The following is an 11,612-nucleotide window of genomic DNA, read 5'->3' as shown; positions in this document are numbered from 1 at the left end:
GGGATTATAAAGGACGCGTTTTATCAGGCATCTGTTGTTGACAGACTCAAAGAACGCATCTTCATAGACTAAAGACAAACGATGCAGAGAGAGGACACTGCGCGCTCAATTGATTTATTTCTTCCAGGAAAAATAAAAGACTACTTGTTGTCCTTGGACTCTTTGTCGTAGTACCGATCAAGGACCTCCTTCGTCCACTCTCCAAAGTTCCGTCCATCCTCTGTGACCACGGTCTCGAGGGATGGCTGCATAAAGACCGCAAAGGTGTTCCTTGCCAGCGTCGCATACCTCTTTGGATCCTCCTCCGGCGGAGTCGCGCCCCTCACACAGTGTGGGGTTGCCGCCAACAGGCCCCTCGTCGCCAACTGTAGAGCCTCACCAGTCTGGAAGGCCAGATGATCTCTTGGGATCGAGGCCTTCACGACCTGTTGGCCACGGTTCCGGATATAGAGACCCGCATCCTTATCCGGGCAATTGACCTCCTCGAGCTCGGACTTGGATTCATCCACATACATGGCGCTCGTGAGACCCGTGAGGGAACCGTGATCGAGATGCCATCCACACCAAGAGTCCATATCCTCCCGGTTCTCGCCCTCGAGCGCACCGGACTGCGGGTAGTAATGGAGTAATCTGGCCTTGGTGGTCTTGGAGGTACGGATGACGTCCTGGAGATGAGTTGGAGAGAAGGTTGGGAGTTTTGAATGGACAAAGGCATCACATTTCTTGGCGACTTCGGAACCGATCTTGACGACGAATTGGCCCAGGGCCTTGAAGGCTTCTTCGAGTTCGGGGAGGGAATCCTTGGGCCAGACGTTGGGATGGCAGTATTCGGGGAATTGGGATTGGAGGATGGGGGAGGATTCGGGTTCGTCCATCAGGGGGTTGGCGTAGTAACTGCCCTTTGAGACGTCTACATTTTGAAAAATAAAGTGGGTCAATGTCGAGTGCATCGCACAAAAAAAAAATGCGGGATAAGTCCATGATTTGCATGGTTGCACAAAAAACCGTGGCGGATGTTGGACTCTGTGCTCCAACGCTAAAACGGCTCTTTTTTTTTCAAACCCAGATCCGGATGTACGTCGAGTTCTCCTGGGAGAAAAAAGAAAAAAAAAAAACATGCACACATACACAAGCACAGGGTGCACATGTATATGCTCCTCGCGCTCGGAGTTGCCACATCTGTCAAGTTCCCACGAGCAACCTCTACATTCTCCATCCAAGACAAAAGCTCTTTCCATTTTCTATCCATCAACTCGTCACTTTTCCTTTTTTTTTTTTTTTTTTTTTTTTTTTTTTAGTTGGCCACATAGAGGTAGAGGGGAGGAGGGGAATAGGAGGAAAGGATTTTCATGGTTTTACCTGGCTTGCCGTTCATGATCTCTTTACCACAGCTCCATCCGAAGCTATAACGACTGGCGGGATGGACGGTCTTTTCCTTGGCTTCCTCGGGCAAGGCTGCGAATGTCGAGGCCAATTTCAAGAGGCGTTGACGAAGGGCCAGGTACTCGGAGGGGAGGTTGCTGACGAGCAACAGGCCGAGACAGTGGTCATGTGCGCCAAAGGCCTGTTCGATTTGTGCAGAGACGTCCTTTCCGGAGACAAGGTCCTGGTAGTCGACGACGACGACTTGATTGGGGTCCTGTTTTTTTTTTTTTGAGACAGGAGAGAGAGAGTAATTGAGACGTGTTAGAAGTGGAGTTTGGTTACTGTTGTTTTCTTCAGAATGAGTTGATTGTGAGTACTGCGATTACCAAGGTCATGATGAATGGGTGGTGGTGAATGTGTGAACGAATGAATGAAGAGAAAGAAGAGAGAGAGTGTGTGTGGGTGGGTGGGTGTGGGTGTGTTTGAAAACGTCGTGTGGGGTTTCTTTATAAAGTGGTGGCGCTATATCCTGGGGAACGAAGAGAAGAAAGAGGGTACTGCGGGGAAGGTACCGGGATACAACACATACAGGAGAGGGGAGGAAGAGGGAAGAGGGAGGAAGGAAGGGTGCTTGTGGATCAATGGACAAAAGGGGACGCGTGAGAACACAAGGGGATATAATGCCCTTTACGCCACCAAAATTGAAGCACAGAGACCCGTTAGTCTATCTACCCTTGTCCTTCAGGGGCTGATCGTATGTACCTGAACCGTTCTGAACGTGGAGATGAAACACCACCATAGAAGAACAGTCAACCAGCAATGCTGTGCTTCAGCATAGTTGTCGGACAACCCCTACTCATCCATAAAAGTCCATCCATAGCCATTATGCCCATGCCAAGCCCACTGCGGTACATGTCAATCCACTGTGGGCGAAAAGGGGGAAGGCGGATATCTGGATCAGCCGTGCCGGAGCAGTCACTTCGCGAGAGACGGGAAGGAAGGAAGGAAGGAAGGGAAGGCCATCATCTCTCATTCTGCATCTCCCATCAGCAACAAACAAAAAAAATAAACCAACAGATCAGGACAACAACCACATACACTCGACACTCTATTTCACCAACAAGCAACACAAAGACAACATGGGGCTCCGAAGCTATGTCAAGCAACTCAATTACAGCTACGAGGTCACCACAGGGCTCTATATGCTCGAGCCATGGGAGAAGGCCGTCTTCAGTACGTGTTAAAGTCATCATCATCATCATCATCATCATCTCTTTGAATCACTCCTTCTTGCAAGATGATGAAAATACAAAAAAGAAACGAAAAAAAGAAGGAAGCTCGATGAGCAGGAGATACCTACCACAAGCTCTTTTTTTTTCTCGCTATGTTTCTCTCCCATCAACAAGAACAAGAAGCCAACAGGCACATTGCTGGACACTGTTACACATCTGTGCAAGAAATGCCGAGCTGATCTCCTTCCTTTCCCCGCTTTCCTTTCTCGTCTATCTACTAGACTCCGTTGTCATGGTCGGCTTCTTGCTGACAACATATGCGACCTACAACTACATCTCAAAACTGACAGGAGGGCTCTTTTAGAGCGGACGATCCCATCTTGCCGCATATTCACTAGGCCGGCCCCCTCCCCCCCAACGGCCATCCATGGTCAACAGGAGCATCAGGAAAATACGGATAAAAGGATTGATCATCTTTTTAGTATACCGGTTCTTTGAGCGACGCCTGTTTTTTTTTCATTGTTACAGATCGCCCTCAATCGCCCAGCTCTTCCTTTGGGACGATGGACGGACGATGGACGGACGACCCAGCAAAGTATTCCGTACAACCCTCTTTAATCGAACATTATTTATATTTTTTTTCTTTTGCCCGTTACTAGTTTAATATCATAATAATATTGTGCTTTTTCAAATAATATATCAGAGCTAGGCTAAGGATAATAACAAAACGAGAACCTCGAATAGCAACATGACTCACCTCTAGTAGAGATCCTCAACTATAAGATAACATTGCCGTTAAACCCATGGCAGCACTTTTCCTTACCTTTTTTTTTTTGCAGAAAAAAATCCTTCGATGGCATACCATAGTCCTCTTCTGCATCATGGGCATGGATACCAAAGACGCGTCAGCTCTCTTGGGCATCTTCACGTCTAGTACCACCAATTGGGTCGGTAAGTGTGCAACTACCATATCTTGATACACTGGCCCCCAAGATCATGCCCAGCAGAAAAAAAAAAGGAGCTGAGAGCTCGAATAGCGTGAAATCAAATCTTTGTTTAGAGGACAGTTTTTATTTGAAAGGCACAATATTCTACTTGTCGGAGGCGCTAAACAAACTGCGGGAGATATCGTCACGGAGTTTGTCCTACTAGCTTGCGGGCCCGATTTCGTCTCTTCGTTTCCTCCGGCCTCAGACAGCTGGGTTCAGCACAGTAACCGAAACTGAAAGGGCTTTTGGACCGTTTGGGGCTAGGAATTGAGCCGACGATGGATTTGGTGCCTGAGTGGACAGGAAGACCCCTGGAAAAGAATCGTTGTTGTTTAAAATGCCCACATGCAAGGATAAATGCATTTCAGCTCATAACAGATGCTGACTGTCCATATGCTAGGAAGTGTTTGAAAAAGGCCGCCTCTTCCTAATCCTGGACATACGTTTCGGAAGAGGGTGGACGACTTAGCCATGAAGACAAGTGCAGCAGTCGAGAGTGACTAGGCCAGAATCGATGCTTTGCACTTTGCTCGTCAAAGGCCGTGAAGGGTGGGCTATTCCACGCCCGGAATGAATAGTTGAAAAACAATGATAGGGTTATAACAACTGAATGCACAGAGGAAAGAGTTGGGCATTCGCGGTAGATCACAGTCACACATACACACATACTACAACGAAAGCAACTTTCTGGCTTTCACAATTGCTTTTTCAACTCGACACACCCTTCGGATTGGACCCCCAGCAACAACTTTGGGCGAATTCCAGCGGGGACTCTTCACCATCAAAAAAGGAGAGCGGGGGGAGCATTGAGCGCCTATGCTGGCAGATGCTACCAATTCCTAAAGACGGAAGGGGGTAAGCGCCTGCTGGACTCGTCGACGCGTAACCTTGAACTGCGCCGCATTCACGAGGATCTCGGAACTATAGTGTGGGACATCTAGTCGCGACTGTACGTAGAAAACGTTGAAGCTCAAACCCTTTGAATTAGAGGTCATATTGACAAACGGCGAACATTAGTTTGTAGAGGGAAGGGTAATACGCACTTTAATGATCCAAACTTCGATTTAGCAGTTGTACTTGAAAAATGAATAGGCGTTTCTAGTCAAAAGTAAGTCTCATGTCGCGACTAGATGTTCAGCACTGTAAAGAGACTTAGCCCGAACACGGACTCGTACACTCAGAAATAGCAAGGAGCGAAACCTGACCGCCCGGATTTCAAAGTTGTCATTGGAGAGAAGGGGTCCTCATTCGGTGAAACCACAGGCCCCAACCAAAAGAACGATAGGAAGAAAAATGGATGGGACCTCTACAGACTGTCCCGGTTTGGGACATCTGTATTGAACGAGGGAGTCCTGGTGGTACCATTAGTTCAAGTCATCGTTGACTGTGGCACCGTTTACCGCCACTTCGTTAAGGCTCGAGGAATCATGGTGCTAGCCGAGGTGGGTGTATTTTCGGTCTCCGTCGTTGCCATCCACATGGGAGCACTGCAAGCCTCCCTACTAGCTCTGTACTGGTACCGGGTATGAATACATGTATATGTAAAGCGCCCTTGTTATTTCTCATTATTACAGTGCTAACTTTGTCTTGTTGAATACCCTTAGAATTGCCTCAAGTGGCTGGAAAGAGCACCCTAATTCGTTGAAAAGGCCATGGACGTCCGCTGATCTCCTGCAGATCAAAAAGTATGTCAATTAGCAATAGACTACCCCCTCATTAGCACCATCCCTTCTCTCCAATGCAACATGTAGAAAGGCAAGCTAGCTGCTACGTGGTAAACAACGAATCATATTTTTATCTTCACCATTGAATGTTTGAATGGAGCTGGCGGATAAATCCCTTCTTTTTCCGGGCATTGCTTTGGCAAACATCATTAAACATGAGGAGAAGCGCATTCACGCCTGCCCACGAGAGTGCACTCAATCCTCAGGCTTCAACACAACTGCGTTGCTGGGGGAGGGGTTTTCTAAAGACAATTGGCTAAAGGAAAACTGCTCGCGTGCCTGTTGTGGAGCGACTAGGCTGCTGCGGGCAATCTACCCATGTGTATGGCCTATCTCTTCTCATTACCAATATAATAGACTCTTCACGATTTTTGATTTGATAAACAAGGGAGATGGATCATCAACATTGATCCAATTGACTTTGAGGTATCAAAAAAAGTAGCCCATGGTCTATCATAGATCTCCCGTCATGGACTCCTTTTAAAACGTGTATGTGCTCCCGTTAGTTCCTTCACACGCCTCCAGGTCTGTTGATAGCTAATTTGCTTTCATCTAGTCTATCTCTCTCACACAATGACAAGAATCGAATCCTCCTGCAAACCCAGACCTTCCGGTCCATCCACACGTCTGTCCTCTTTTCAATGCACCGACCGAGACCTATACCAGGGGTTCTCACGGCCATTTACTACACAAAAAGTCGAGAATTGCCTCCAACACCTGAGAGAAAAGAAGGTTGTAGATCACATTCTGGACAGGAGCAAGATCCAGCACTTGATGTCGTGATCAAGGTATTGACCTTGAGGGTGATGAGAAGAGTGAGGAGGAGAACGAGGAGGCCGGTTCCGCCTTTGCCGCCACAATCATCACCGCCAAGAAGTTGCAACGCCTGGAGGAAATATTCAACAAGCTCAAAGAATTCGCTGAAGGTTTCGATGAGTTCAAGGACGATGTTCAGGCGGACGTGAGCTTCATTTGAAAAAAAAAAAAAAAAAAGACATCTCCTGACTGCTTGACGCAGAATACACGAAGGATCCTTCTCCGCCCGCCGCCATTCAAGACACCCCTCTTCTCGATAGTGGTCAGCATCTCAGAGGAGGAGGAGGGAGGGGGGGGGGAGGGTTAAGCCAGTACCTCTGTGTTGAACATTGCGATATCCTCTAGCAGGTCCTGGTTATGGTCCTCTAGGGCTGACATCATGGCGATCTTCCGTTCTGGGGAGATGCGTTGCGAGGTGTGAACCTTTATGCGGTCAGGGCATTTTTATCCGTTTAGAGATGAGATCTCTATGCTTAAAGGGAACTTCTGCTCGTATTCTCGTCCATGATAACACTCTAGAATAACTGTGTTCAAGCGAGTAGTAGACTCGTTAGCATCTGAAGAAGTACTTGAACGCGTGTCAATTATGATAGAAATAAGTATGCTGATGGGCTAACGGACAGATCAAAGGGCTTTAGTATTAGCTGTGCTGCAATAATCGAATTAACGGTGCTATAGTCGTACCGGTCGACAAGCGCCAGTTCAGATTTACTGTTAACATATACAGGATGGACCGGTTGAAATGAAGGCGGTCTGGACTTCGGATGGCTACAGATAGTGTGTCAACTGCTCAGATTTCGGTGAAGCAGGGCAGTGCAGAGAGCCCTTTTATATAACGGCGCCTCCTCTGTTGGATTACCAAGAACCGCAGGGGTCCGCAGTATGGTTAGTGAAGCAAGCCTATTCGACTCCCTGGCTGATGAAATAAGATGGTACCATCCTTCAGGTAAACACAAAAAAAGGGCTCACTCGCTCGTCTATGGTTATAGAGCGACAGACGACCACTTGCCAAAGAAGAAACGACTAGACAATGGGAGAGGAAAGTGTAATGGACTAAAAAAGGGAGATAGCGTGGGCTGGGGGGAAAAGAAACCCATAAACATGCACGGGAGAAAAGAGATCGTTTGGTGGCAAGCGCCTTTTTTTTTATTTCGCCGCACACGAGAGAGCATTGGAAAGCGTATCTGCGAGCCTCACTTTCCATCCACCGCGGGGGCATGAATAAAGAAAGTCCCGCTCGGCCGACCTTTCCCCCCCCCCCCCGTCTCTCTCCCCATCCTCCTTTCTTCTTTCCTTCTTTCCTTCTTTTCTCTTTCTTCTTTCTTCTTTCTTCTCCTCGTCCAGCTCCTTCTCCTTCCTCTCTTCTTCTCTCCTTCACCGCTGACCATTGCCTCCCCGAGAACTTCTTGACCCAGGAACTTCCAACAGCCAAATCCAAGTCATGCGTGGCTCATCCTACTTCAAGCGGCCAGCAGAGTACTACCGCAGGACTCAATGGACCTATCCTGGTACGAGCTTCTCTTCTCTTCCTTGACAAGCAACTCGTTGCTCGACAACTACACTGGAGGATGGACTATCGACCGATCACGCTTGATTGCCGCCACTTCCAACCTGGGGGGAGAGGGAGAGAGGGGTTCTTTCCTTGTCAATGTCGTATACCTGCTTACTTGTTTGGCGTGTTTGGCGTGTTTGCAACACGCAACACGCGAGGAGAACATGAAACAACCAGCGTTGTCAACAACAGATTGCTACCATCTGTGTACCGAGAGATCGACCGCAGAAACACGACACAAACAACTCCCGTCTCGCCTGAACTTTAATGGCAGCAGTATCTCAGGAACAATCGATACACACACGCAATGACTAGACACATAACTTCAATTACTAACTATTATCTCTTCACCTTTTAAATCTCACAATAGATACCCTCCGCATTCGTGGATCCGTCATTCCTTCAGTACTCACGGATGTGGTTATTATCACCTCGTTCAGTGCCACCATCTTGGCCATCGAAAAGTTCAACTGGCTGGAGCGCTCCCTCAATGTCCCCAATATGATTGGTAAAAGTCCCATCTGCAATCTCTTCCCTGCCTAGTCACACTTGAATGTGAGCAAAAAATAGGAATGGAAAAAAAATGCTAATGAAGCTTTTTTTTTTTTTTTTTTTTTTTTTTTTTTTTGGCTATTACAGTGCCTGCACTGTCCGTGGTCGTCGGTTTGATTCTGGCCTTCCGTACCAACACTGCCTATGATCGTTACTGGGAGGGTCGTAAGCTGTGGGCGAGTCTCGATGTCCAGATCCGCAACTTCTCACGTATGATCTGGGTCGGCATGAAGGACACCCCCCACAGCGCCACCGATGGCGGCGTTGCCGGATCCCGTGGGTCAGTCCGCGTCTATGCTCATCAGCTCTTTGGTCGCAACAATAGCAGTAGCTCCATGAAGAGCGTTGCTAAGAACGGTGCCCTCGCCACCACCACTACCAACGCCAGCAATAGTACCGTCCGTGGCGAAAGTGTCTCCCACTCGACCTTGATTGATCTCGACTCGGATATCCACCACGAGGATGTCCACGAGAAGGTTCTTGTCATCCGTCTGCTTTTGGCCTTTGCTGTTTCAGTGAAGCACCATCTCCGCCAAGAGTTCGGTATCCGCTACTATGATCTCGAGAAGCTCTTGCCTGAGGGCTACGAACCCTGCGCTGCGACCGATCATGTGGATACCAAGGCTCAACACGACAAGGCCCTTGGTGATCGTCAGCGCCTCTACAACGAGGAGTCCTGGAACATCCATGTCGGTAACGAGGATGGTCAGATGTCGCTTCCTCTCGAGATTGCTCACGGATTGTCGCTGTGGGTCATTGCCGAGGCGCGTCAAAGCAGGATTGAGAGCGCATTGATTGGAAACTTGTTGGGATCGATCAACTCTATGACCGACATCTTTACCAACATGGAGCGCATTGTCTTTACGCCTATTCCTCTGGCCTACTCCATTCACTTGTAAGTACAATTGTATTGATCACTGGGTGGTGCAATGCCCGATGGTTGTTGTTTGCCGAATGATGAACCGGAGATAGATGCCAAATTGTCCTTGAACCTCTTTCTTTTTATCATCCCTGACTCACCTCGTATATCTTTTTGTTTCTCTCTTGACCATGCAAATAGGCGTCAGGTCGTTTACTTGTACTGCTTGGCCTTGCCCTTCACGTTCATCGCTGCTCTTGGTTGGTTGACTGTCCCGTTGATGTGCTTGGTCTCGTTCACGCTCTTTGGAATGGAGGCCATCGGCAGAGAGATCGAGAACCCTTTCGGAAAGGATGCCAACGATCTGCACATGGACGAGTTCTGCAGAGACTTGAAGCGCGAGCTCGACTATACTGTCAACCTCAAGAATTTTGTTCCCGGTGCCCATGCCTAAAATGGCGTAAAGCACTCAATTGGTGGTCCGCGCTGCCGATTCAGTTTCTGTTTTTGAATTAGCAATATTGCAATGTTGCACTGTGAATATTAAAAAAAAAAAAAGTTGCTGTTTTTTCCTGTAAAAGCTTGGTTGAGGGCTGGGGGATCCCAAGGCCTGGAACTTTGTTTGGTGAGGATCCTCCCTACTCATGTATGAAATGAGCCCAAGGAAAAGTCGATTTCCGTCCAACAGCACACGTTTTGTGCTTCCATGGCAATGCAACTCATGGACAGAAAAAAAAAAAAGAGCCCTCTGACGATCTCTCCTTTTTGCAATTTGATAAAACTCCCGATCAACTTTCTCAAAGGCAAAAAAGAAAAAAAGGGAAGGGAAATGATAATCTAGTGGCAGTGCTCCATTTTACGTTGTGCTGAGGACAAGGCATGGCAGTGAAAGAGATAGAGCTTCTTTAGATGCTCTTGCGTCTTTTAATGCTCACTAGTTTTCTGTCCTTTAAAATGTTTAGGCCAAGTAGAGAGGTGGGCTTCATTCCAGCCTTTTTAACATGCAAAGAAAAACACAAAACAACAACAAGGCACCGAGGATATATAAATAGATGCTGTAGAAAGCTTTATTCCGTTTTCCTGGTCGTTTTGTAGTTGTAATGTCGTTGTAGTGTTGTGGATGGCGTTCATTGTATGGTTGTAATGATATTCAATCTTAAGCCTGGTCATCATCATGGTAACGCTCCTGGCGTCCCGAGCGCTGGTTGCGACGAGTATCGACCTCGTCCTCCTCATCATCCTCATCTCCAATCTCGAACGAGTTATGGCTGCGGTTGTTGGTCGTGAGCAAGATATCGCCGTCGCGGCCGACTCTGTTGTAGGGCAGCACACCCTTGCCCTTGTCCTCGACCAGCTTCTTGCCCGCCGTCTTCCAGAAGATGACGCCTCCGACAGAGAGCACAATCAGACTGCCGACAACACCGCCAAAGAACGTTGAGGACGAAGAAGTCTTGGATCCCGAATCATCTCCAATGCTGCCGCCATTGGGGCTCTGATCCTTGCTCGCATCTGGTGTCGAGGGTGGGGGTGTGTTCAGGCCAGGGTTCTTGCCGCCTGGGGGTGCTTGTGGGCCCCCTGTAGCCGCATCGCCTTGGCCCTGGATGGGGCCTTTGGTGAATAACTCTCCGAGCGAGTCCATGGTCCAGCCGACCCACTTGAAGGATCTAGCGGGACCGGGGTAACCGCCATAGTATCCATCGAGACCGAAGGCGAAGTTTTGACAGTTCGAGTCCTGGTAGAAGTTGATGGTAGCGTTGTTGGGCGTAAAGTTGATGTAGGAGTATTTAGCAAAGGCCTGTTCGGAGGCGAAGCAGTTGTTGAAGGTGACGTTCTCGGTTGCGATCTCGCCGTTGCCGTCGTTCAGGTAGACGATCTGGACTTGGTCGCCTGTTTGGGGTGGGGCCACTTGAACTCCGTTTATGGGGGCATCCTGTGCGAGTGTGGAGGAGATGACGAGGGCAAGGCCCAAGAGAGATGATGAGAAGTGCATCGTAGCTCTGTAAGATTAAGTAAAGAAGGGAGAGTGGAGTAGAGCGAGTGAAGGGGGAGAAATGATGGAAATAAAGACAGATGATGAAGTGTTCCTTGTTGTTGGGGGGAGGGGGGAGGGGGGAGGGTACCAGAAGCTGGTGCGATGTGGCTTGAGAGGAGAGGAGGGGGAACAGACCCACGAGATGGCTATTTTTAGGGCATTTTGGAAGCTACCGCAGAGGGAAGCAACGAGCACCTACAAATATACAAGTATGCGCCGGTTACTCTGTACCGGGCGGAGCAAATGGCCCTCTCTACTGCATGCGGCTGTATCCCTGAAGACTTTGTACAGGAAAGGTCGACTGTGCTGTCACTTTTGCCCGTTGCCCTTTGTCCTTTGCCGATGGACATGTTTAACAGAGGCACTCTCCTCTGCTTTACTGGTTTACTAGCTCTTTCCATATTTCGAGCCACTGAATAAAACAGTCCGTGATGAATGGGGCCCTTCTGTGCTTTGCTCTGGGCACTGCCCTGTCTTACCCATCGATACTC

The 11,612-nt window shown here is 48.5% G+C and overlaps 4 protein-coding genes across 4 annotated transcripts; 2 read left to right on the top strand and 2 right to left on the bottom strand.

Annotated features, from left to right (window-relative positions):
• Window positions 1–26: 26 nt before the first annotated feature.
• Window positions 27–1,296, bottom strand: BC939DRAFT_438766 (uncharacterized protein). The gene has a single exon (XM_051553882.1). The coding sequence runs from the start codon at window positions 1,236–1,238 to the stop codon at window positions 141–143; it is 1,098 nt and encodes a 365-aa protein (XP_051416479.1). The 5' UTR covers window positions 1,239–1,296; the 3' UTR covers window positions 27–140.
• Window positions 1,297–2,504: 1,208 nt separating this feature from the next.
• BC939DRAFT_499401 (small subunit of serine palmitoyltransferase-like protein) lies at window positions 2,505–2,961 on the top strand (the record flags this gene model as incomplete). The annotated part of the gene is made up of 2 exons (XM_051559937.1): window positions 2,505–2,598; window positions 2,879–2,961. The coding sequence occupies 2 exons, from the start codon at window positions 2,505–2,507 to the stop codon at window positions 2,959–2,961; spliced, it is 177 nt and encodes a 58-aa protein (XP_051416478.1).
• A 4,422-nt stretch (window positions 2,962–7,383) lies between these two features.
• Window positions 7,384–9,657, top strand: BC939DRAFT_438757 (Bestrophin, RFP-TM, chloride channel-domain-containing protein). Its single transcript, XM_051553881.1, has 4 exons — window positions 7,384–7,634; window positions 8,049–8,186; window positions 8,318–9,125; window positions 9,291–9,657. Exons 1-4 carry the CDS (start codon window positions 7,568–7,570, stop codon window positions 9,541–9,543), a joined length of 1,266 nt encoding a protein of 421 aa, XP_051416477.1. The 5' UTR covers window positions 7,384–7,567; the 3' UTR covers window positions 9,544–9,657.
• A 349-nt stretch (window positions 9,658–10,006) lies between these two features.
• Window positions 10,007–11,205, bottom strand: BC939DRAFT_438755 (uncharacterized protein). The gene has a single exon (XM_051553880.1). The coding sequence runs from the start codon at window positions 11,077–11,079 to the stop codon at window positions 10,246–10,248; it is 834 nt and encodes a 277-aa protein (XP_051416476.1). The 5' UTR covers window positions 11,080–11,205; the 3' UTR covers window positions 10,007–10,245.
• Window positions 11,206–11,612: the final 407 nt, after the last annotated feature.

The sequence above is a fragment of the Gamsiella multidivaricata genome, assembly GCF_025024155.1.
Source record: "Gamsiella multidivaricata strain RSA 2152 chromosome Unknown BC939scaffold_6, whole genome shotgun sequence".
Taxonomy (NCBI): domain Eukaryota; kingdom Fungi; phylum Mortierellomycota; class Mortierellomycetes; order Mortierellales; family Mortierellaceae; genus Gamsiella; species Gamsiella multidivaricata.
The sequence above is the reverse complement of the archived record's forward strand: the minus strand, read 5'-3'. Positions and strand labels throughout refer to the sequence as shown.